At 38.1% G+C, this 22,760-nt stretch overlaps 1 protein-coding gene and 2 long non-coding RNA genes across 3 annotated transcripts; 2 read left to right on the forward strand and 1 right to left on the reverse strand.

Moving 5' to 3' along the window:
* Positions 1-246: 246 nt before the first annotated feature.
* On the reverse strand, positions 247-4,783 carry LOC134065758 (keratin, type I cytoskeletal 9-like). Its single transcript, XM_062520822.1, has 17 exons — positions 4,733-4,783; positions 4,470-4,529; positions 3,448-3,987; positions 3,221-3,310; positions 2,909-3,001; positions 2,743-2,805; positions 2,487-2,516; positions 2,343-2,363; positions 2,225-2,251; positions 2,098-2,124; positions 1,807-1,830; positions 1,692-1,718; positions 995-1,048; positions 816-842; positions 676-693; positions 484-539; positions 247-390 (listed from the first exon to the last, which is right to left on the reverse strand). The coding sequence occupies exons 1-16, from the start codon at positions 4,781-4,783 to the stop codon at positions 516-518; spliced, it is 1,176 nt and encodes a 391-aa protein (XP_062376806.1). The 3' UTR covers positions 247-390; positions 484-515.
* Positions 4,784-6,269: 1,486 nt separating this feature from the next.
* On the forward strand, positions 6,270-7,115 carry LOC134101256 (uncharacterized). Its single transcript, XR_009941364.1, has 4 exons — positions 6,270-6,315; positions 6,412-6,476; positions 6,700-6,753; positions 6,863-7,115. It is a non-coding gene; the product is annotated as an uncharacterized LOC134101256 (long non-coding RNA).
* A 3,414-nt stretch (positions 7,116-10,529) lies between these two features.
* Positions 10,530-11,514, forward strand: LOC134101334 (uncharacterized). Its single transcript, XR_009941370.1, has 4 exons — positions 10,530-10,576; positions 10,686-10,763; positions 10,845-10,904; positions 11,208-11,514. It is a non-coding gene; the product is annotated as an uncharacterized LOC134101334 (long non-coding RNA).
* Positions 11,515-22,760: the final 11,246 nt, after the last annotated feature.

Consider the following 22,760-nt stretch of genomic DNA (forward strand, 5'->3'; position numbering starts at 1 on the left):
GGGAGCTTTTGCACCTTTTTAAAATAAAATAAGTATTTTGAAATTTAAGAAAAACTAATTTTGAATGTCTGTGTGCTCCAGTGAAGACATACAATAGAAGTCAATGCTATATTGTACCAGTGATTCAGCAATACCTTATCCAATTATGGTAGGCTGATGTAGAGTGGGATTTATGTCATCTTGTCATAGTAATATGTCTTCATATACTACGGACAATAAAACAAGTATGACTGCACAAACAATATCCATGCTTGAATGATTTATTAAACTTCTACAGTATCATAGTTCTGATACAGTTTTGAGAGAACATTCTAGAGTCGTGCAGAAGGATGTAGACATGATCACATCTGTGATTGTGCTTCTCATCTTCTATGCCACAATTGTCCAGATCTGTAAAAGCAAACATGAATTCATGTTAAAACAAAACAGTTTATATGTATATTTACATACTGCAGATTTGAGTGATTGTAAGAAACAACTTACATGCTAATTGGCATCATCACTAATCTCTTCAGTTACTTTGGGATAGGGTCCGATGCCTGGGAACATCAGTCAATTACATCACAGCACTACTGTCAGCCAATCAAGGAGTTACAGTATGTTCTAGGTCAATAATATGATATTCTTTGCATATATAGATAGATATATAAAGAGTGCCAAAATGTGTATACTAACTTTCAGAGATGATGGCAACTTTATAACAAAGAACAGAACATTTGGAACAGAATGATACGATTTGATATTAGATCAAATACCACAGCTGAATGTAGGATTGTACAACATCATTCTTAAATACAAAATACAGAAGTACTCACAGTTCCATATTCAAAGGCAAACTTTGGCTATGAATGAAAATGTATAATGGTGACATAAGTGAGTCATGAAACATTTTAAGATTTATCAGAAAGCAAAAAGTACTTCAGAAGACAGTATTATGATTTATCAGAGAGCATGAAATACAGAAGACAGCATTATGTAAGCACAAAACACCTACGTTTGGCGCAGTTGCATTTGGATTGTAGTTGAACTTCACATAAGGCTGGGAATTCTAGAGAGTGGGAGTTAGTTATTATCAATCAGCTTCTCAGAATTGCATTAGCATACCCTTTAGGGTAACTTTTTATTATGTATTCCAATATATAACTAATATGTACATGTATTACTGCTCAATAAGGTCTGTATTAAGCATCAGTCATTAGGTCTTCATTCAACAATGTCTTATTCTTACTCAAAAGGTGAATTACTCTAGGTAAATCCTGAATAAGCAAGTAATTGGTCTTAATCCAAGGTTATTAATACGTAGGCTAGTATTAGTAAAAGTAGTAAATCATTCTAGTTATCATTCTGTCACTATAACTCACATATTCAGTGATACTAAATCCATACAATCCATATTAAATGCCAGTAACCTTAGACCAAGATCAAATGGTTGCTTATTGAGGGGTTACCAAGAGTGAATGACCAATTGATTAATAATAAGAAATTGTTCAATTAAGACCTACAGTAATAGATGTGCAGTGGTGCTTAATAGACCTTGTTGAGTGCCTACTGTATACATATTAGCTATGAATTAATGACTAACATGTTGGCTAAAATGAAGTGTTAGCCTTTCTGGATGTCATTTCTTTTAATTGATTATTATGCACAACATGTAACACTATTTTCCAGAGGACATAAATGCAAGGTGTTACCTGGGCACCAATGGATTGCTGTCCAAACTGAATGGAACATAAAGGAACAGGGTGAGGGAAACTTAGTCAAAATCAAAACCAAACATGTGACCTATAATGTGATTTCCTGACTTACCCCGGCTGCTGGTCTCCGCCGGCGCTGTGAGACAAAACAACCCCATTTAGCACCAAATAAAGACACCCATACTGTATACTGTACATCACAGTTTGACTTTTATAGCCTATATACCTCTTCAACACTCAAAACACATTTGCTCCAAATGCTTGGAATTTATACATACAGTATACATTTATACATAACAGTGATAAAATATACTATTTAATATTCTACAATTACTATTGCAAGGAGAGTATTTGGAGAGAGCAGTGAGTCCCTTTAGAAAGGGGGTAGGTGTCTTGTGCTTACCTGTGGCAGTATGAAGACGCTCTCTCCCTACAACAAACACACCAGGCAAACAGACAATTGAATGACACAATTCAGAAAGTCAATAAACCAACGTGATATAGACAGACAATAATACTTGAGTATTTACCTCCGGCAGTGGCAGACTAGCATTGATCTGGAAAGAAAACAAGATGTTTGGTTAGAAACTGCCTTTTCAAAGATTTAAAATACCATTAGTAAACATCTGTATTGTGTTTCTATCTTACTGGTAGAGTCACGTTGTCAGCCTGTAAAGAAATATTCAGAAACATTAGAAAGATTGCTATTTATGTAAACTTCTGCAAAATTATGAGACGATATTAGAATTTCTCTTTTGCCATTATTTGAGGTAAAATACAATGAAGATTTACCTTGACAATGGGGGTAAACTCCAAGAGTTCCTGCAATGAGAATATGAGGGAAACCAATTAAATCATAAGAAGTGATGCCATGAACTGCATTATAAATCCATAATTGCATTCTACATTTGATCAGTTGCATCCTTGCACGTTTTCCTCGTACCTAGGCTATAGGAGTGTGAACAGGGTCAATATTTCTGCATAGACACTGGCATTGACACATCTATCAGAATCTGACAAAACCATGTGCTATGGATGTGATACACACCATAATTTCGGGCGTCACTTGTCTTGCTCCAAATGGAAGTCTTCCACCTGCACCCCCTTGTCCCTACATCGGGAGAGGAATGCACATTCATTTGTTCGTACATTCGTTCGTTCATTCATTCATTCATTCATTCATTCATTATCAGACATCATCTCCTTGGTCTTACCCTCCCATTTTGGCCCCTCCTGTTGCCCCCCCTGCCTCCCTGTTGTGCTCTGGCCCTCGGGGCTCTCTGTCCCTGCCGTCCCCGTCCTTGACCCTGGACATGTCATGGACACAGAAAACAAAACAAACAAACAAACAAACAAAAAAGCAATCAATGAATAGATAAAAATGCCACCACGTACTCATTATGACGGGAACAGGTTCTGAAAGCAATCAAACACTGAATGAAATATAAATATGTCTGTGACAGAGTAAGGAGTACTTTCTGTTCAAAGATCCATCTTTTTGGTCAGTGCTCAATTATAGCAATTACCCTTTGGTCCCCTCTGCCAGGAACATCTGGGTCATCTCCATCATCGCATCCCTCATCGAACTGGCCCTCTCCGTCTGGTCCCCAAAGCATCTATGGATCATAATTAATTTATTTGAGTTATTTATTCATATTTTAATTAATATAAGAGACCATTAAAACACATACAAAAATAGATATGATCTTCATTTTTTGAAGCAAGGACTTTTATCACTCAAAACTTAATTCACCCATTCATCAGCCGCGTTCATGTCCCAGTCATCCATGCCTGGGAAAAAGTCCCCAAAGTCGGATCCCATTGATTCAAAGTCGGATCCCATTGATTCAAAGTCTGGTCCCATTGATTCAAAGTCTGGTCCCATTGATTCAAAGTCTGGTCCCATTGATTCAAAGTCGCGTTCCATTGATCCAAAGTCGCGTTCCATTTGTCCAGGTCTGGGTCTCCTTTGTCCAGGTCTGCGTCTACCATTCCGACGTGGCCGTGACCTTCCCCCACCCATTGACTGAGAACCCTGAGAACCCTGCATCCCAAAACCTTCGCTAGGCCGACCCTGCATCCCAAAACCTCGACTAGGCCGATCCTGCATCCCAAAACCTCCGCCAGACTGCCTTCCAAATCCTCCGTTAGACTGACCCTGCATCCCAAAACCTTCCCTAAGCAGATCCTGCAACGCAAGACTTCCAATCTGCATTCCAGAACCTCCAAATGGCCCGCCCTGCATTCCAGAACCTCCACTTGGCCGCTCCTGCCTCCCAGAACTTCCACCAGGCTATAATCACAAACACACAGTGAACATTAACTGATGACCACCTTATTTTTCTCAAAACTACAATGGCTAAAATGTCTATATCATAAGATATGATACACTTGACTATAGTTGTTGTGATTGTGATCTTGTGATTTTCCATATAGATTTCAGTTCCTCGAGGTCACGAGTACCGTAAAAACAAACAAACAAAAAAAAAACACTGAAAACAATCAGTTCTACCTAGCTTGAGTTGCCACAGCCAATGGCTAGAGCTGTCAGGCATCTACAGTACTACACTATGGGGACAGGTTCATGAACCCCCCTGTTTATGCCCCCAGAGTGTAGCACTATACCTGAATGGCAGCTCTGACTATTTGAGGCAGACACTCAAGCTAGGTAGAACGTATTGATCTGTTTTTTTTTCCCATACCAACAGTACTCTGTGACCTCAACAGACAGAGATCTCGATTCTCCTTTAAACCCAGCGTGTTCCCCAGTCTTACCCTCATAGATCCTCTGGAGGGGGAGTTCTGAGATCCAAATCCTTGCTGCTTCCCGCCAGGCTGAGTATGTAGAGAGGGGGGACATATTCCATCAGAGGCTATGACAAACGCCCTATATATCTTACTCTTCAGTGGATCTCCGGTGCTATGGCTATTTCTCCTTTAAATACTGATTTCAAGTACTATCATGTAATCAATACTGTTCTCAATATCAATACTGTGTCTTGATGTTATATATGGAAAGCAAAGCCAAGCAAACTTACGTAAGCAGCAGCACTTGACAGTAGTAAAGCCACCAAAATGAAGTACGCCATTTCTGTGAAAGAGCAATTCATATTCATCATTCAAGACAAATTCAAACAACATGCAAATCAAACTCATGTTATAACAATATTCCCCAACAATACTGTAAATAACATTTACAACCATAAAGTCATAGTGATGTAAAAGACCCAAAACAGCCACTCTGACTTACTCTCTCTGTGTGCTTCTGAGATTTTCCTCTACAATGTGTCTTTTATAGGGTTACAGCTGTTGGGCAATGATACAACACCCATACTCCACCTAGCATGTCTAATCCTATGATCAAGACAGCCATGCCGTTTTGAGAATATTGCCATGCCGTTTTACTGTTGAGATTAGTGAAGAGACGCCCACGACAAGACATTTTACTTAGACAAAGGCAAGACTCATGAAGAATAATGTTAGCGTTTCAACTGCTGAATGAAAATGATAGATGTGACAATTAATGGCAGGGAGTCAGAGTAATTAAGAAAGCTATGTCTTATTCAAACCCATCTAACCCTCCTGTTGAGTTCCATTATATGTTTACTTTTGTGTTCCTGGTCAAAAATGGCAGCTGCATTATAACTTGTTGTAACATATATGTAACACATATATTATCATCTAATGTTGTGGTAGACCTTTGTATCGACTTACAGTAAGTTCGATTAGATATATATCTAGATATGACCAGTTTTGAGCGTCCATTAGCTTTGTATGGCATGCAGGCCTCATTGACCTGAGCTCCTGCAAGTCAGAAAAGGGAAAATACTATTGGGGAAAGGTTTCAGTGGAGGCTGGCATGGCAAAGAAGTGAAGAGCGTGAGTGTGGGTGTTTGTGAATGTACAGCACACGTTCAGTCCATCTGATCAATAGGTATGTGCTTGTCTTACACTGACCATTTTCTTACCCATTAATTTCTAATGGCTGGTCATTTTTAACCAATACACATGGGTGTTCCAAAGTTAAATAAACCCCCCAATTGTTATGAAATTGATCAAAATTTGTTTTGTGTTCTCAGATGCCCTGTGTTAATGAAGTCAGAATAATTGAACAATATTTTTGAGAGAAAAGAATGGTCAACCAGTCAAATTTGACTGTGAACACAACAGGAGGGTTAATAAAGTGATTACAGAACTTGTGTATTTCTGGTCATATTCCCACTTAATACTTTAACCTTTTAGCTTGACCTGAATATTGACCTGAATATTTTTCTAATTTCTGCATTTTTGGCAAGATATTAGTGTTGTTGCAGTTGGTCTCAACATGTGATGCAAAGCTATGTTCTTTCATAATATGCTATATTAATCATATTAGCTTTTTGCCACATGAACGCCTATCTATTCTTGTAAGACACACCTTTTAAGTAAAGCACAGAGATTTAGTGCTTAACATTTCAGCAGAATGAATATTAGGAAATATGATTCTGCCATTGGGACATGCAAAATTGTTGTTGTTGTGTGGATATTATGTAATCCGTCTCTGTATTTAAGTGGAATATGACACGATGCCAAACCAATCTCAGAAATCTCTGAATCGGCGTCAGATACCCTGCAAGAGACGGTAATAGTTGTTTTAAAATGTCCCTTTTGTGTGTGTGTGTGTGTGTTTTAGTTACACTGTACATGTCTGAGTAATTTCTATTTTTTTTTTATTCAGTGATCAACATCATGAAGTCAGTACTGCTTTTGGCATTGTTCTTTGCGCTGACCCTTGCTGTCTGTGTAAGTCTAATATAGCAAACCAGCAAACCACCGTAATCAAATTTCACTGTACCACTCTAGCATTATCAGCTGTCCATCTGTGTGTCCGTCCATGAATCTCTATGGCCAGATATTTTCCTGTCACATTTTACCTTTGAAGCTGTGTTTTTCGATTGAGGAACTTGTACTGACGATCAAAGCATTGGCATGTATACTAACAGATGTTATTTATTCATGTTCACAGGCCACTGATGATCATGTGCGCGTGGCTCGCGACTCAAACTTCAACGGCAATGAGGTTTGTTTTAAGGCCCAATTATTTTCTCCAGTATCGATGGGCTAAGCGTGCCCCACACGGTCACCTTTTCAAAGACTTGATCATAACGTTTGGTGCTTTTGTCTTTTAGCAGATCACTTTGCCCGAGATCACCAGAGGCCAGTTCATGCAGCTCCTGAAGTTCCTGACAGGCCTGCTGAACAATGCTCCAGCTCCAGCCGTTGGCTAACTCAGGGGTCAGACGACCTCCAGATCAACTAAGTCCCAGATGCCATCAGAAAGACACTTGGTGGTCGCATTGGTGTTTTGTTTATTCTGACAATGCGGGGTATAATGACATGTATTGACATAACAATAAAAAACAAACTTTCACTCACAGTAAACATTTGTTTTGTTTTTCAATCTACGGCATATGCAGAGTTTTGCCTCACACATTACAAGTGGATATTCTACGATCTGTTCTCCTACAGAGATTGAAATTATACCAAACCATTCATGAGATAAACAATTTATGTTTACTACTATTTACAGTTTTTGCCCGTTGCTTGAACACTACAGACCCATACTTAGACTAAAGTAACACAACTTGAAGTTTTGTTGTCAAATCTCAAACACATGTACCTATACCTTAAACAAAAGTGCTGCTTTGCACTCTAGTTGTAATTCTACAACACACTTGCTCCTTTATGCGAGACACTTGGTCCTGCATACTACTCTCTATGTCATACACAGACACTTCGTTCAAAAATGAAATCTCATAGTACCATTTGTTAAACACATGTATCCAAAATACAAAACACATCGGGTAATTGCAACCTCTCAAATACACACCTGAACGCACTTACTTTCAAAACTGAACACCAATCAGCCATCTACAAAAAGCCCTCAGTTTAGCCATTGGAAATGGTGATGTGAATGGTATATTTCCCAGTGTTGTGTCATGTTTACTTGTGTGTAGAGTTTTGGCACAATGAGTGAAGTTTTGCTAAATGTATTCAAGCAAATATGTTTTATATAAAGTAGACTAGTGTATTCCTCCTGATTTGCAAGTGTATGCATATGATGCAAGTGTGTTTCATTTTGTCACCAGAGTTACATTTTGACAGAGGATGGTTGGGTTTTGATAGCAGAGTTTAGGTACTGATAGAAGAGTTTCAATTTGGCATAGATGTGAAAGGTTTATTTCCTAGTGTTGTGTTATATTCACTTGTGTGTAGAGTTTTGGCACAGTGAGCGAAGTTTTGCCAAATGTGTTCAAGCAACGGGCAAAAACTGTAATACTATTTATGTGAGATGCATGATACCATCATTTCCCCACTAACAGCTGCAGTTTATACATTGATTTAGCAAAATTTATTTAGCTATGAGGTTAATACACAGGGGCAGTTACAGTTTTTGCCCGTTGCTTGAACACATTTTGCAAAACTTCGCTCACCATACCAAAACTCTACACACTAGCGAACATAACACAACACTAGGAAATAAACCTTTCACATGTATGCCAAATTGAAACTCTTCTATCAGTACCTAAACTCTGCAATCAAAACCCAACAATCCTTTGTCAAAATGTAACTCTGGTGACAAAATGAAACACACTTGCATCATATGCATACACTTGCAAATCAGGAGGAATACACTAGTCTACTTTATATAAAACATATTTGCTTGAATACATTTAGAAAAACTTCACTCATTGTGCCAAAACTCTACACACAAGGAAACAATGACACAACACTGGGAAATATACCGTTCACATCACCATTTCCAATGGCTAAACGAATGGGCTTTTTGTAGATGGCTGATTGGTGTTCAATTTTGCAAGTAAGTGCGTTCAGGTGTGTATTTGAGTGGTTGCAATTACCCGATGTGTTTTGTATTTTGGATACATGTGTTTAACAAATGGTACTATGAGTACTTCATTTTTGAACGAAGTGTCTATGTATGACATAGAGAGTAGTATGCAGGACCAAGTGTGTTGCATAAAGGAGTAAGTGTGTTACAGAATTGCAACTAGAGTGCAAAGCAGCACTTTTGTTTAAGGTATAGGTACATGTGTTTGAGATATGGCAACAAAACTTCAAGTTGTGTTACTTTAGTCTAAGCATGGGTCTATAGTGTTCAAGCAACGGGCAAAAACTGTAATACGGTATTAATATGGTTTTGTTTCTTATAACTTGCATAAAACACTGCCCTGCGGCTTATACATACAGTAATGCAGCTAATGCACAGGAAATTGCTGTACAGTATTTATTTAAAAATAAATCATGACATTACCTCCAGGTGAGGTTTCCATAGTGACCCACCATCATTTTTTTCCCCCCGAAAAACCTCTGTGAAGATACAACATGTTTGGAAATGAGATATGATAAAACTACTATCTGCTAAAGCAATATTTACTGATATACTGTATTTCCATCAATAGCTGTGTATACAAAAATTTATTTCTCGACAATCACACACTGTTACATTGCCATTGCCCATTACCTTCGTAACCAGCTAATACGTACATCTCCCATAACTTATTGAGAAATTGGGAAAATAATGGTCACACTGTGAGACAGGTATATTTTCTATAAAAAATGATGATGATGATGACAATGCTCACATTGAGCAAAATTATTCTTTTTCTGTCACAGCCATTTTTTTTTTTTTCAAAAAGTTGGGATGTTGTCTAAAATTTGAATAAAAACACAATGTGATGTGCACATCTCAGAAGTGATCATTCTGGAATGAAAATCAGGCAAACTTCTGATAACCATTGCCTAAGAACACAGTTTGACAGCATGGTTCCAGAGCAGAAGAGTCAAGGTGCTAAAATGATCAGCTACAGTATGCATACGACCCACTGTACAAGCCTGTTATGATCTGGGCTTATAAGTCAATCTTTTCTTCTGTAACAGCACACCGTGAGCAAATTTCAGGATGACAATGCCAAGAATGCTCCGCCTCAAAGTGTGAAACAGTGGATCAAGTAGGATGAAGAATCATCTCCACAGCTAAACCACTGGATTGACTTAATCCCCATTGAAAACCCTTCTGATATGCTGAAGAAGATTTTGCGCAAAGGGTGGAATCTTATTTGATCCAAGACCTTAACAACAAATAATGTTGCTCTGAATGAGTTCTGAACAAAATAAGTATTGTGACAAATGTGAGGTGATAATAGTTTATCAAACAATGTCTAGGAAAAAGAACATAGTTGGGAAAACTTGATACATATAATACAGAATCTCCTTTCTTATGTTAATAGTTAATAGCTGACGGGTCAGTACTAAGACAATTTGTGAAAATATGTTATTAAGAATGTAGAAAGAACAACTTATGTGATATGTGGATCTATCTGTCTTCAAATGTGAGTGTGTATGTATTTTACTACATGCATGAAAGCAACACATGAAGGCAATTTTATTTACATTCAAGGTGAATTGTCATGGCTATTGAAAACACATCTATTTTTTGGATATTTGGCATTTGGCAAATACATTGAATGATTCAAAATGTTACATTTACACAGTTTTTGCTAATGCGGTTTCTCATCCGGCATATAATGACATGTTACTGTACGTGTCGCTCAGGACCCTGAGAAACAAAACATGCATCATGCACATGATGTAATGTGGTTAAAAGTGTTTTAAATCAAAGTCAAATCCTCCAAATCTGTACCCAACATTTTCCTCATTTGTTGACAAAAATAAGATTATTCCTCTACATGTAATTCTAGTTCTTCAACATGATTGGCTACATAGAAGTGTCCTTTAAAAAGACCCCTTGGTGAAACTTTTTACGAAACCAGTTAGTCTTTCTGAGATGAATCTGCTTCTCTGCTTTTCTGCACTGTCTCCAGGTCAGTTCAATACACTTTATTGATAGACTATCTGGGAAGTTTTCATATACAGCATACTTTGATGTTTTTAAATTCTAATTTTAAAGTTCCTATTGTACTTTTGATACAGGCATCAGAAGAAAAGATGAAAGTAGCCATCATAGCTGTGTGCCTCCTTGGCCTCCTTTGCCTCTCCTTTGCAGCTCCTGTAAGTAACTAGTGAAGCCATAAAACTGGTGAATTAACCATGCAGAACTTATGAAAAGACTAACTGTATGTTTGTGTCCAGCATGGTGTCGAGCTTGCCCGAGATGAGCTTGCCCGAGAGAAGCGCTCATCCACTGGAGAGGTTAGTTTCCTCCGTCCATCACACCAAAACAACTCTCAGAATATTTCTTAAAGGTCTAAGATCCATGGTCTCAGACAGGTTATGCTTGTGCTAAAATAAGGATCAATGTCTGGTTGAATAGCAATACCAGTGAAGCAGGCAGTAAGAGACGGTCAGTTAAGCTGCTATGTGACTTCCTTGGGTTTCAGTCAGGAAGTTGTAATAGTCCATTTGACATGTAGTGAGGAGTGTTTCTCATGTCTTCAGAACAACGGGGGTTTTGGCTTTAACCCCTATCCGTACCCCTTCTTCCCGCCAAACCAGGACCAGAACCAGTGGCATTTTCTCCCGGAAGTCAAGGAAAGCGAGGCTTCCCCCATCTTGCCCCACAAACAATATAATTGTAAATAAAACATTTGATTTAATCGTTTTACAGTTACATTTATTCTTGCTGTGCTGTTATCTGCCGTTTTCATTTCATATTTTGCAATGAGTGACACAGAGCCTCCATAATTTGTATTTAGTGAATGTGGTGAAACTCAGTAATTACACTCCCGTTGTCTCCAAGTGGCACTCAGCCCGAGTTGGAACAACCTCTCACCCAACAGCAGGGCTAACTCTGAATTTCTATTTTGTCTGTCACATCACTGAAGACATTGTTTCTTGTAATAAAGGTCATTAATACCTACATTTCTTGTCATGTTTCATTTATATGCTCTAGTATCAAGTCATATAACAAAAGACAAACTTTTTTTCAATAATTGCTAATATATCATTATTATAATTTCTGGACCTTTGAAAAAAGTCGTTCAAGACCATATGGATGTTGCTAATCAATGTGTTAACTTGTGGATATGTGTGCAACACAGAGCAGAGGTGGTTTTGACACTACTGTACATCAAAACAGTCTATAAACTCCCCATTATGACAGAATATATCAATAACCTTCTCAAAATCAACTTTTCGTGTATTAACAATGTACAGTACCAAGGACAAATTACTTCTTGAATACCTTAGAAGATATTGCTCAATTACAGTTTTTGCCCCTTGCTTGAACACATTTTGCAAAACTTTGCTCACTGTACCAAAACTCTACACACTAGTGAACATAACTCAACACTAGGAAATAAACCTTTCACCTGTATGCCAAATTGAAACTCTTCTATCAGTACCTAAACTCTGCAATCAAAACCCAACAATCCTTTGTCAAAATGTAACTCTGGTGACAAAATGAAACACACTTGCATCATATGCATACACTTGCAAATCAGGAGGAATACACTAGTCTACTTTATATAAAACATATTTGCTTGAATACATTCAGAAAAACTTCACTCATTGTGCCAAAACTCTACACACAAGGAAACAATGACACAACACTGGGAAATATACCATTCACATCACCATTTCCAATGGCTAAACGAATGGGCTTTTTGTAGATGGCTGATTGGTGTTCAGTTTTGCAAGTAAGTGCGTTCAGGTGTGTATTTGAGCGGTTGCAATTACCCGATGTGTTTTGTATTTTGGATACATGTGTTTAACAAATGGTACTCTGAGATTTCATTTTTGACCAAAGTGTCTTAGTATGACATAGAGAGTAGTATGCAGGACCAAGTGTGTTGCATAAAGGAGTAAGTGTGTTGCAGAATTGCAACTAGAGTGCAAAGCAGCACTTTTGTTTAAGGTATAGGTATAGGTGTTTGAGATATGGCAACAAAACTTAAAGTTGTGTTACTTTAGTCTAAGCATGGGTCTATAGTGTTCAAGCAACGGGCAAAAACTGTAAAGACTTAATTAATGTGCAATTATGCTTAATACATATTTTGTTAGAATATTTTGTTGTGTATTAATGATTAACATAAACTAAAGTGTTACTGTAGCCTACACAGTATATGATATGATATGATATGATATGATATGATATGATATATGTTATGATATGTGGATCTATCTACCTACCAACTACCTACCTACCTACCTATCAAGTGTGTCCTCAAATTTGAGAATTGTATTTAATCACATACAAGTGAGCAACAAATGTATGCAATTTCATTTTTTATTTTTGTTCAATGTGGATTGTCATGACTATGTGGCAAACCTTTCATAAGTGCACACTTGCACACCTTGAATGGCTCAGAATGTTACATTTACACAATTATTGTGGTAACTTATCGGGCATATACTGACAGGCATACAGATCAAGCGTCTCTAGGGACCCCGACATGCATTATGCATATGATGTAAATGTGGTTAACAGTTTCATAAATCATGGTCAAATCCTCCAAATCTGTGATTGCAACATTTTCTTTAATTGCTAATAATTAGAAGATTATTGGTCTACTTCTAGTTCTTCAACGTGATTGGCTACATGTAGATAGACATTTACTTTAAAACGACTCCTTGGTGAACTGTTTTACTGTGTGAGTTGAATCTGCTTCCAGGTAAGTTCAATATACTTTGTTAAATCATACACCATCTCGAAAGTGTTCACATTTGTGCTGCCTATTTTTGTGTGGATAAAACTGTATTGTACTTTTGATACAGGAGTCAGAAGAAAAGATGAAAGTAGCCATCATTGCTGTGTGCCTCCTTGGCCTCCTTTGCCTCTCCTATGCAGCTCCTGTAAGTAACTAGTGAAGCCATAAAACTAATTGACGTTGCAGAACTTATAAAAAGACTAAAGTGTATGTTGATGTGTTTGTGTCCAGCATGGCGATGAGCTTTCCCGAGATGAGCTTGCCCGAGCGAAGCGCTCGTCCAGTGGAGAGGTTTGTTTCCTCCCTTTGTCACACCAAAAACAACTCTTACAATTCAGAATATTTTGAAAATGTCTTAGATCCATGGTCAATCTGGTTGAATAGCAACATCTGTGAAACAGTCAATAGACCTTTGGTTTAAGTTTTATAGTTTTAGAGAACAGTAATTATTACCAGGGAAATACCTATTAATCCTGTATGAATGCGAATAACACGACCCTCTTTGAAAATGTATGTATATATATGCAGTTCAAACATATTTTCCCACATTTTACTTTTTTTCTTTAACATTGAGGCGCTTGAAGAATCACATGGTAATAAAATAATGTACTTAAACCACAGAGTGATGATTTTATCTCGCAACTAATGCAATCAACAAGAAGAGTGAATTTGTGTGATATTTTCTCAGCTGTAGAACAACCGAGTTTAACCAGAAGTCTTTCATCATAAATGTCTTAATCCTGTGCACATTTACAGACATCCTGTGGTAAAATTACTTCACTCCACGTCTCCAAAACTAATCCCGTCTGAATAGGGCTAAAGAGAGAAGATCAGTGACTGCCTTGGGTTTCAGTCAGAAAGGAAGTTGCAGTAATGCATCTGAGATGTACAGTAATGATGTTTCTTATATTTGCAGGGCTTTGGCTTCTTTCCGTACTATCAGCAGGACAATTCCCTGCAGACTGTACTGTCCCTGCTGTTGGCACAGTTAATCAATAACCAGAACAACAACAACAATAACGCTGGAGGAGGGGGCTAAGTAACAGGACCTACATGCTGCCAGGGATGGAGGACAACCTCTCACACAACAGCAGGGTTAACTCTGCATTTATATTTGTCAGTAACATCACTAAAGACACTGTTTCTATGTTTCCATGTTTTCTCTAATAAATTTCATTAATGTTTCATGTACTTTTCCATGTAGCCTATATTCTCTATCAAAACACAAATATAGTGTGCATTTTAAACAAACTAGTGCAGTGCCCGTACAAACACTGTTTTCCAAGAAACTTGCTGCCCAATTACGTTGATGCAGGTAGATCATGTTAAATTGGCGATGATGTAGAATCAGGCCTATGCAGTTAGTAGAGCATTACATACCCCTGATTTTAAGACCCATAACGTTACCAAATTTGAGGTCAGTCGGATGAGTGGTTCGAGATTTAACCTATGCGTAGTTGGCCTACAGACAAATATATAGGAGTATAGTGACAGACAGACGTTCCTTGCATTTACATTAGATGTTCAGAGATCAGGCAACAGAACCGCTAGGGCGGTAGGCAACTGCGGTTGTTGATGTAGAGTAGCCTATGCAACGTTAGGTTACTTTAACAAGCCTGCTTACCAACATGGGTGCATGTGTGTCGGACTCAGCACGTTTATTCAAGATCAACGATCTTGAAACGGTCCGTTGTTTAAGACATCGTACTGCATGAAAGCGATCAAACTTTGCACTGCACTCACGCATGCCATTAGCAAGACCTGTGCCAAAGGTCAGTTGGATGAGTGATTCGAGAGTTATGCGTGGAACAGACAGACAGACAGACAGAGTGACACAGACAGACGTTCCTTGCATTAATAGATATCTAATATCTAGACCATTGGAAAGCTCATTCAAGACCATCTGGAGCTTGCTGATCAGTATGCTATACAGTACAGTATGTGCGCATGGGGTGCCGGATTAGGACAATTGTAAGGGCCCAGCACTTACAGTAATAACATATTAAAGTTTACTATTATAGATATTATATTCTAAATATTATAACATATTAAAGCACACAGACACAGGCACACACATATTCACATGCACGCACACACACATTGTGACACCCCTCTGCTCCCCCTATGGGCCATGTGTTATTTTCCATGGTGGTCACATGGCAGGTTGCCAGCCTGCAGTGGGGAGGTGAATTAACCCTTAGATGCATAGGCTACCAATACGTACACTCTTCCATGAGTGGGGTCAAAAATGACCCCAATTAGAATGCATGCGTTTTTTGCTGTAAACTCAAATAATGTCTTTCATTTTGGTTAACGATGATGATTTTTATTATATATTTGTCAAAAAAATAATTATTTCATGTTGGACATATTGATGTATCACTGTTTATTAAAATGTTATTACAAAACAGCTTTTAGAGTGGCAAAAAAGGTAAACATCCTAAAATTATCTCAACTTAGGTGAATAGGGTAACATTTTTAACTTAGAGATATCTTCATGAAACTTTATCAGTTGAATATTCACATCAATAGGAGAAAAAAACGTATTGCAAGTTTTCTGTATTTATGTTTAAATATGCTAATTAGGTAATGTCTAATTAAATATGCGCTGATCTGCATATATTTTTTGATGCAAAGAATCTGACCATTGGAAAAAGCCAGGTTGAAAATATTTGTTTTGTAGTGTTAATATATCAAATAAAAAAACATTTACACATTTACGTGATTATGAATATCTTCTTTTGTTATCCAGTCAATCAGAAAATACTGCCAATTGGCTTAAAAAATGGATTTCCGCCCTATTTTTAGGCATAAAAAGTCATACAAATCAGGCCAAGAACGCTATATCAACAAATCCCTCTGTAAATATCGCTTGGTGAATTCTGCTTCACAATGATAGGAAGAGCGGACATCGAAGGATCAAAAAACGACGTCGCTATGAACGCTTGGCCGCCACATTATATGATGATAGATTTATGTTGTTGTGTAAAAATAGCCTTCAGGATGGTGAGACTGCTGATATGAGATGTGATAATCAACAGTAAATGTATACCTGACTGCCACAGTTGATAAAAATCAAAAGATCCTAGGGTTAACTTTTGAAATTCCATAGAAAATGCTTGGGGTCATTTTTGACCCCACATATGCGGAACGGTGGTATTGATACAAAACATGAAATTACTTTAAAGATATAACAATTAGACACAAATCCAAATGGCCTCATGTCAAAGACAACCTATTTGAGGAATACATGGAAGGTTAAAGGTATACTATGCAACGTTTTTCAGTTAATCAATTCGTTCCATACTGTTATATATGTGTGTTGCCTTTAAGGCATTTACCTTTCTGTTTTTATTTTAAAGCAAATTTCTTTATGTTATTATTGCTTGGAAATAATTTGATAACCAATTGTTTTGATTGTCTTTCATTGCTGTTGTTATTTGGGAAGCTGACAACTGCATTTCATTTGCTTGTTACCTAGTTACCTAGTGTAATTTTAAAATTGTTATGCATTGTAAACTTGTTATGCATTGATGCTACGTCTGCCGACAAAGACGTTCTAAAGCCATTGATAGTTTGTTGTTGACAAACGAACCCGGTTGACAGACAGACAGACAGCCAAGAGACTTAACTTTAAACTACTGCGCAAAGTCTAAGAAGCAATGCCGTAAGTTTAATTGCATGTGTATATTATTTGAATTGAAGAATGAACTGAATGATTACAATGATAGTATTACTTAAATGATGTGTGTTATTTCACTTAGCAGCGATTTTGCTATCATACAGTAGCCTGCATGTTAAACAACGCCATTGGTTACCTTAGTAACGGTAAACAAACATTTTAGACTGTGCTTAACGGGAAAGATGGTTATGGTTATGGTTATGGTTATTTAGCAGACACCTTTGTCCAAAGATACATTGTTTAATGCTACGTTCTTTCACAAGAACACACACTGATACTTTGTATTTTGTACTGTTCACAGTTTTCACCGTATGTCTTTTGAATGTGAAAAACGTCAGTAAACGCTGAATCTTACTACGGACTCTCTCTTCATTGGCAACGGTTTAACTTGGTGTTAAGTCAGAGTTCCTACACACTGCACAAGAACACTAAAATATGATTAAATGGGTCATTGCCGGTCGAACGGTGGGTTTTTTTGGCCGCTCTAGTGGTCTATAGCGGTAAAACCACACTTGCAACTTCAGGAGACACCGGGCACGCACCCATGCTCTACTCCAGGAAGTGTCATGAAAGTCTCATGAAAAGGCACGGCAGACTGACCGATTGAGGAGTTTTGTCAAATATACACGCTAAAGCTGTAGGGGAAGCTCTGCAGAGAAATATGCAAGCATAAAACGAGCGGAAATTAAAAGTGAAAGCGAAACTGGCGATGAAATCGCCAATCCTGCATAGTATACCTTTAAATGAAAAAAATGTAAAATGAAGAAGATACTGCAAGAAAGCAACCTCTGGGGTCATTTTTGACCCCACTTAAGGGTTAAGGGAGATTGAGATTGGCCACACTCAATCACTTATGGGCAGCCACCTGAGAGGTAGGCTACTTGGTGTCTGTGTTATTTCAGGCCTCATAGGAACTACCAACTCACTGGGCATCATAATGTTTGGTCAAGTGTACAGTATGTTCAGTTTTATTTTGAGTGTGTGAGTCTGTCCAATTGTCTTGCTCAGCCCTACCATCCGTTTAAAATGAAGAAAATAAATAAAATAAATAATCAATACATTATTGATCCACTTGCCTCTGTCTGCATCTATTTAGTTGGACAACTTGAGTGGCCCTGTCACAATTCCTTATTAGTAATTTACCAAGGATAAATTACTTATTGAATACCTATGAAGAAACTGCTTAAAAAAAAAACAAATTCATTTTTTATTTAAGGTGGATTGTCATGACAATTGCGAACACATCTATTTTTGGATATAGCTGGCAAGCCTGACACCTTGAATGACTCAGAATGTTACATATACACAGTTCTTGCTACAGTGTGGTTACTCATGATCCGGCATACAGTATACTGACAGGCAGACTGATATCGTGTCGCCCAGGACCCTGGAAAACATGCACAACATGCATCATGCAAATGATGTCATGTGGTTAACAATGTCACAGATCATGGTCAAATCCTCCACATCTGCCATTTCATCATTTTCCTCATTTGTTAACAAAAATAATGAGTATTGTTCTAGCTTAAGTTCTTCAACATGATTGGCTACATTTAGACATGAATGTCCTTTAAAAGGACCCCTTGGTGAAACATGTCAGTGTGAGCTAGATCTGCTTCTCTGAACTGTTTATATCCGGGTAAGTTCAATACACTTTGTTGATACACATAGTATATCTGGAAAGTTTTCACATATATGTATACTTTGCTGTTTTTTTGTGGATAAAACTCTTTTGTACCTTTGAGACAGGCATCAGAAGAAAAGATGAAAGTAGCTATCATTGCTGTGTGCCTTCTTGGCCTCCTTTGTCTCTCCTATGCGGCTCCTGTAAGTAACTAGTGAAGCCATTAAACTGGTGAATTGACCATGCAGAACTTATGAAAAGACTAAAGTGTATGTTCATGTGTTTGTGTCCAGCATGGTGACGAGCTTGACCGAGAGAAGCGCTCGTCCAGTGGAGAGGTTTGTTTCCTCCGTCCATCACACCAAAACAACTCTCAAAATGTAGAATATTCATAATAGGACTAAGATCCATAGTCTCAGACAGGTTATGTTTTTCAGTGTAGATGTCAGTTCTAAAAAAAAAAAAAAAATCAATGTCTGGTTGATCAGCAACATCAGTGAAAAAGGCAATACAAGATGGTCTGTTATGCTGTTGTGTGTTGTGTGGGTTTCAGTTTGTAAGGAAGTTGCAATAGTGCATTTGAAATGTAATGATGAGTGTTTCACATATTTTCAGAACAACAGGGGCTTTGGCTTTGGCCCATTTCCGTACCCCTTCCCACCATTCCAGAACCAGAACAATAACCTGCAGCCCTTACTGCTCCTGCTGCTGACACAGTTGATCACCCCGGCGCCTGCTGCTGCTGCAGCAGCGGGTTAAGTAACAGGACCTGCATGCTGCCAGGGATGGAAGAACCTCTCATCCAACAGCAGGGCTAACTCTGCATTTATATTTGGCTGTAACACCTTTGAAGACACTGTTTCAATGTTTCTTCTAATAAAGATCATTAATACTTATATTTCTTGTCATGTTTATCATTTATATGCTCTGCCAAGTCATAACAAAACATACACCTTTCATGCTTCTTAAATAATTGCTAATATCTGGTGGTGTGAGTATGCCCATGCACATACTACATATAAAGGGCAGCCATGGCCTACTGGTTAGGGCTTCGAGCTTGTAACCGGAGGGTTGCCAGTTCAATCCCTGACCAGTCCACAGCTGAAGTGCCCTTAAGCAAAGCACCTAACCCCTCACTGCTCCCTGAGCGCCGATGTTTGGGCAGGCAACTCACTGCTCTGGGTTAGTGTGTGCTTTACCTTTCATTATTGCGTGCTTTCACGAATTGGGATAAATGCAGAGACCGAATTTCCCTCACGGGATCAAAAAAATATACTTACTTACAGTACTAACATGCACGCATGCACACACACACACACACACACACATTGTGACGCCCCTCTGCTCCCCCTACGGGCTGCCTGCTGTTTTCCATGGTGCCATGAGCAGGTTGCCAGCCTGCAGTGGGGAGGTGAATTAAGGGAGATTGGCCACACTTGGGGCTGGCGTTGGCAGTTGTAGGCTCATACATTTTTGAACCCATGGTAGAGTTGACTAAAAGGAGGAATATAAAACCATCTTTTTGAAACACTAAAGAATTTTTTGTACCTCAAAATGATGTTTCCAAAATACTTTCAGAGATTCATCTACTCGTAACAGGGTGAACGGCACTTCTGCACTCACTTCGTGGCCCTCTATCATTTATAACCACACTACAGTATGCAAGTTTACCAGTTTGGGTAGCGGATCTGTAGTCTGATGGAATGACAGAAAAAAAACGACAACTTTGACTTGCTTCAATGTCGCAATACATCATACTATAATAATATCATGCAACTTACTCTACCTTGTCTGTGGACATCATTATTTGCCTGATAAACAAATAACGTGCATGCGACAGAGGAAAGATGCTTTAGTGTTGCTTTAAAGCCCTAAGTAAAAAAATAAGGAAACATCCAACCATTAAGGACACCAATTTCCTTTGTGAATAAATAATACATCGTAAACTAGATGTACCGCATTGTGGTACAAAATATGACCGCCACTCAGTTCTGCACATCCTCTCTGCAAAAATAAATGACACTTGTCAACTTGTCTGTATCTCCTATTTGTGCAACTTATATGCATATCTCCTACTCTTGCAGCTCATATAAACATGAGAGTGTGTATGTGTAAGTGTACAGTAAGTCAGCAGCTATTGGCTAGCGGCGGTCATGATAAATAAATGTTTTTCCTTAAAATACAGGGGTCATAAGTATTCTCACCCCTATGTTCAATTCCCATAGAGGCAGGCAGATTTTTGTTTTTAAAGGCATTCTATTTCATGGATCCAGGATATACATCCCTCATCAGCCCCAATAGCCCAACATCATCACATACCTCTTTTATTCAACTTTAGCATCGGTTCAAAAATGTATAAGCCTAACTGTATCATCGTCATGCCTTGTATCGGTCTCTCTCTCTCTCTCTCTCCCTCTCTCTCTCTCTCTCCTCTACTCAATTACACATGACTGACACGCATCCATGCACTTAATTTCCACCTCCTAGACATTTCCTGTAGTCTACTTTAAATAAATGTAATTTATTTATAATTATATATAATTATATTATTGGTTAAACTGTGTCAAGATCTTTTGTGTTGTCAAAAAATGTAGTGGCCACTGGGCCTTCTCCAGGCGACTCTTTTACTGGGATTTTTGTCAGGGCGTAAAACAGACAAGTCCCTTTTTAGGGAGTATATAGAACTGGCAATCAATCTGACAAATTATCTAAAAGACATCATTGGCTGACAGTGGTCATGTGACTAATTAACATCAATCTTCCAATTTATCTAGAGGTTTCATTGCAATTATCTAAAGATAGCATTACATGTAGGTTATTATATAATAAAGATGCAGAAATAAATAACAACATATATTTATAGACCAAGACACAACCCAATCCCCATGTACTTCTAAAGAAAGGGTCTAAAATCTATCTCCTCATTGAGGCCAGGATATCAACAGTTTACCGACGACCGAGAAGAGCACTCAGTCATTTATTTTTTCTATCTTTTGTGTTGTGCTGTGAGCTGGGCGTAAATACACACAAACACACATAAACACACATAAACACACAAACACACAAAGAAGCAATGGGGATGGAGAAGGAGATTGTCACAAATTGGCATGTGTCATTTGTTTTTGCAGATAGGATTTGCAGGACTGAGTGGCGGTCATATTTTGTACCGCTATGTGGTACATCTAGTTGTATGCATGTTTGAATTGGTTTATTTTCATTATGTTTAGTTTTCTCTGTGCTGAGTGCCATTGTTTCGTTTACACAGTACTTCTTGTTGTGTCTTGAAGCTGAGCATATCAGAATCATAGAGCAGCATGTTAAAAACTGTTATTTAAGGTGGTGTCCTGACTATTGCAAATGCGTTTATTTTTGGATATGTGGCAATGACACCTTAATGACTCAGAATGTTAGATTTACACAATTCTTGCTAGTGCAGTTACTCATTGTTAGGGTTAGCCGTTTATTATCAGACAGATATCGTGTCACTTAGGACCCTGGAAAACATGCAAAACATGCATCATGCAAATGATGTCATGTGGTTAACAATGTCACAGATCATGTCCAAATCCTCCAAATCTGCCATTTCAACATTTTCTTCATTTGTTAACAAAAACAATGATTATTGTTCTAGTTTTTTGTTCTTCAATGTGATTGGCTACATGTAGACATGAATGTCCTTTAAAAAGACCCCTTTGTGAAACTTTTCTCTAAACCAGTTTCTCAGTGAGCTGGATCTGCTTCTCTGAATTGTATATCCAGGTGAGTTGTCTACACTATCTGGAAAGTTTTCACATATGTGCTTTGCTGCTTTGAGTGGATACATATCTATTGTACTTTTGATACAGGCATCAGAAGAGAAGATGAAAGTAGCCATCATAGCTGTGTGCCTCCTTGGCCTCCTTTGCCTCTCCTATGCAGCTCCTGTAAGTAACTAGTGAAGCCATGAAACTGGTGAATTGACCATGCAGGTCTAATGAAAAGACTAAAGTGTATGTTCATGTGTTTGTGTCCAGCATGGTGACGAGCTTGACCGAGAGAAGCGCTCGTCCAGCGGAGAGGTTTGTTTCCTCCGTCCATCACACTAAAACAACTCT

The sequence above is a fragment of the Sardina pilchardus genome, chromosome 2, assembly GCF_963854185.1.
Source record: "Sardina pilchardus chromosome 2, fSarPil1.1, whole genome shotgun sequence".
Taxonomy (NCBI): Eukaryota; Metazoa; Chordata; class Actinopteri; order Clupeiformes; family Clupeidae; genus Sardina; species Sardina pilchardus.

Bases quoted from the DNA above. Each gene is read 5' to 3' on its own strand.
- LOC134065758 (XM_062520822.1), bottom strand. From the start codon at position 4,783: ATGGCGTACTTCATTTTGGTGGCTTTACTACTGTCAAGTGCTGCTGCT. The intron at 3,311-3,447 runs GTGAATTAAGTT...TATGATCCATAG, and splicing joins TGAACGCGGCTGATGAATGG to ATGCTTTGGGGACCAGACGG. The intron at 3,002-3,220 runs GTAATTGCTATA...TGACATGTCCAG, and splicing joins CTGGCAGAGGGGACCAAAGG to GGTCAAGGACGGGGACGGCA.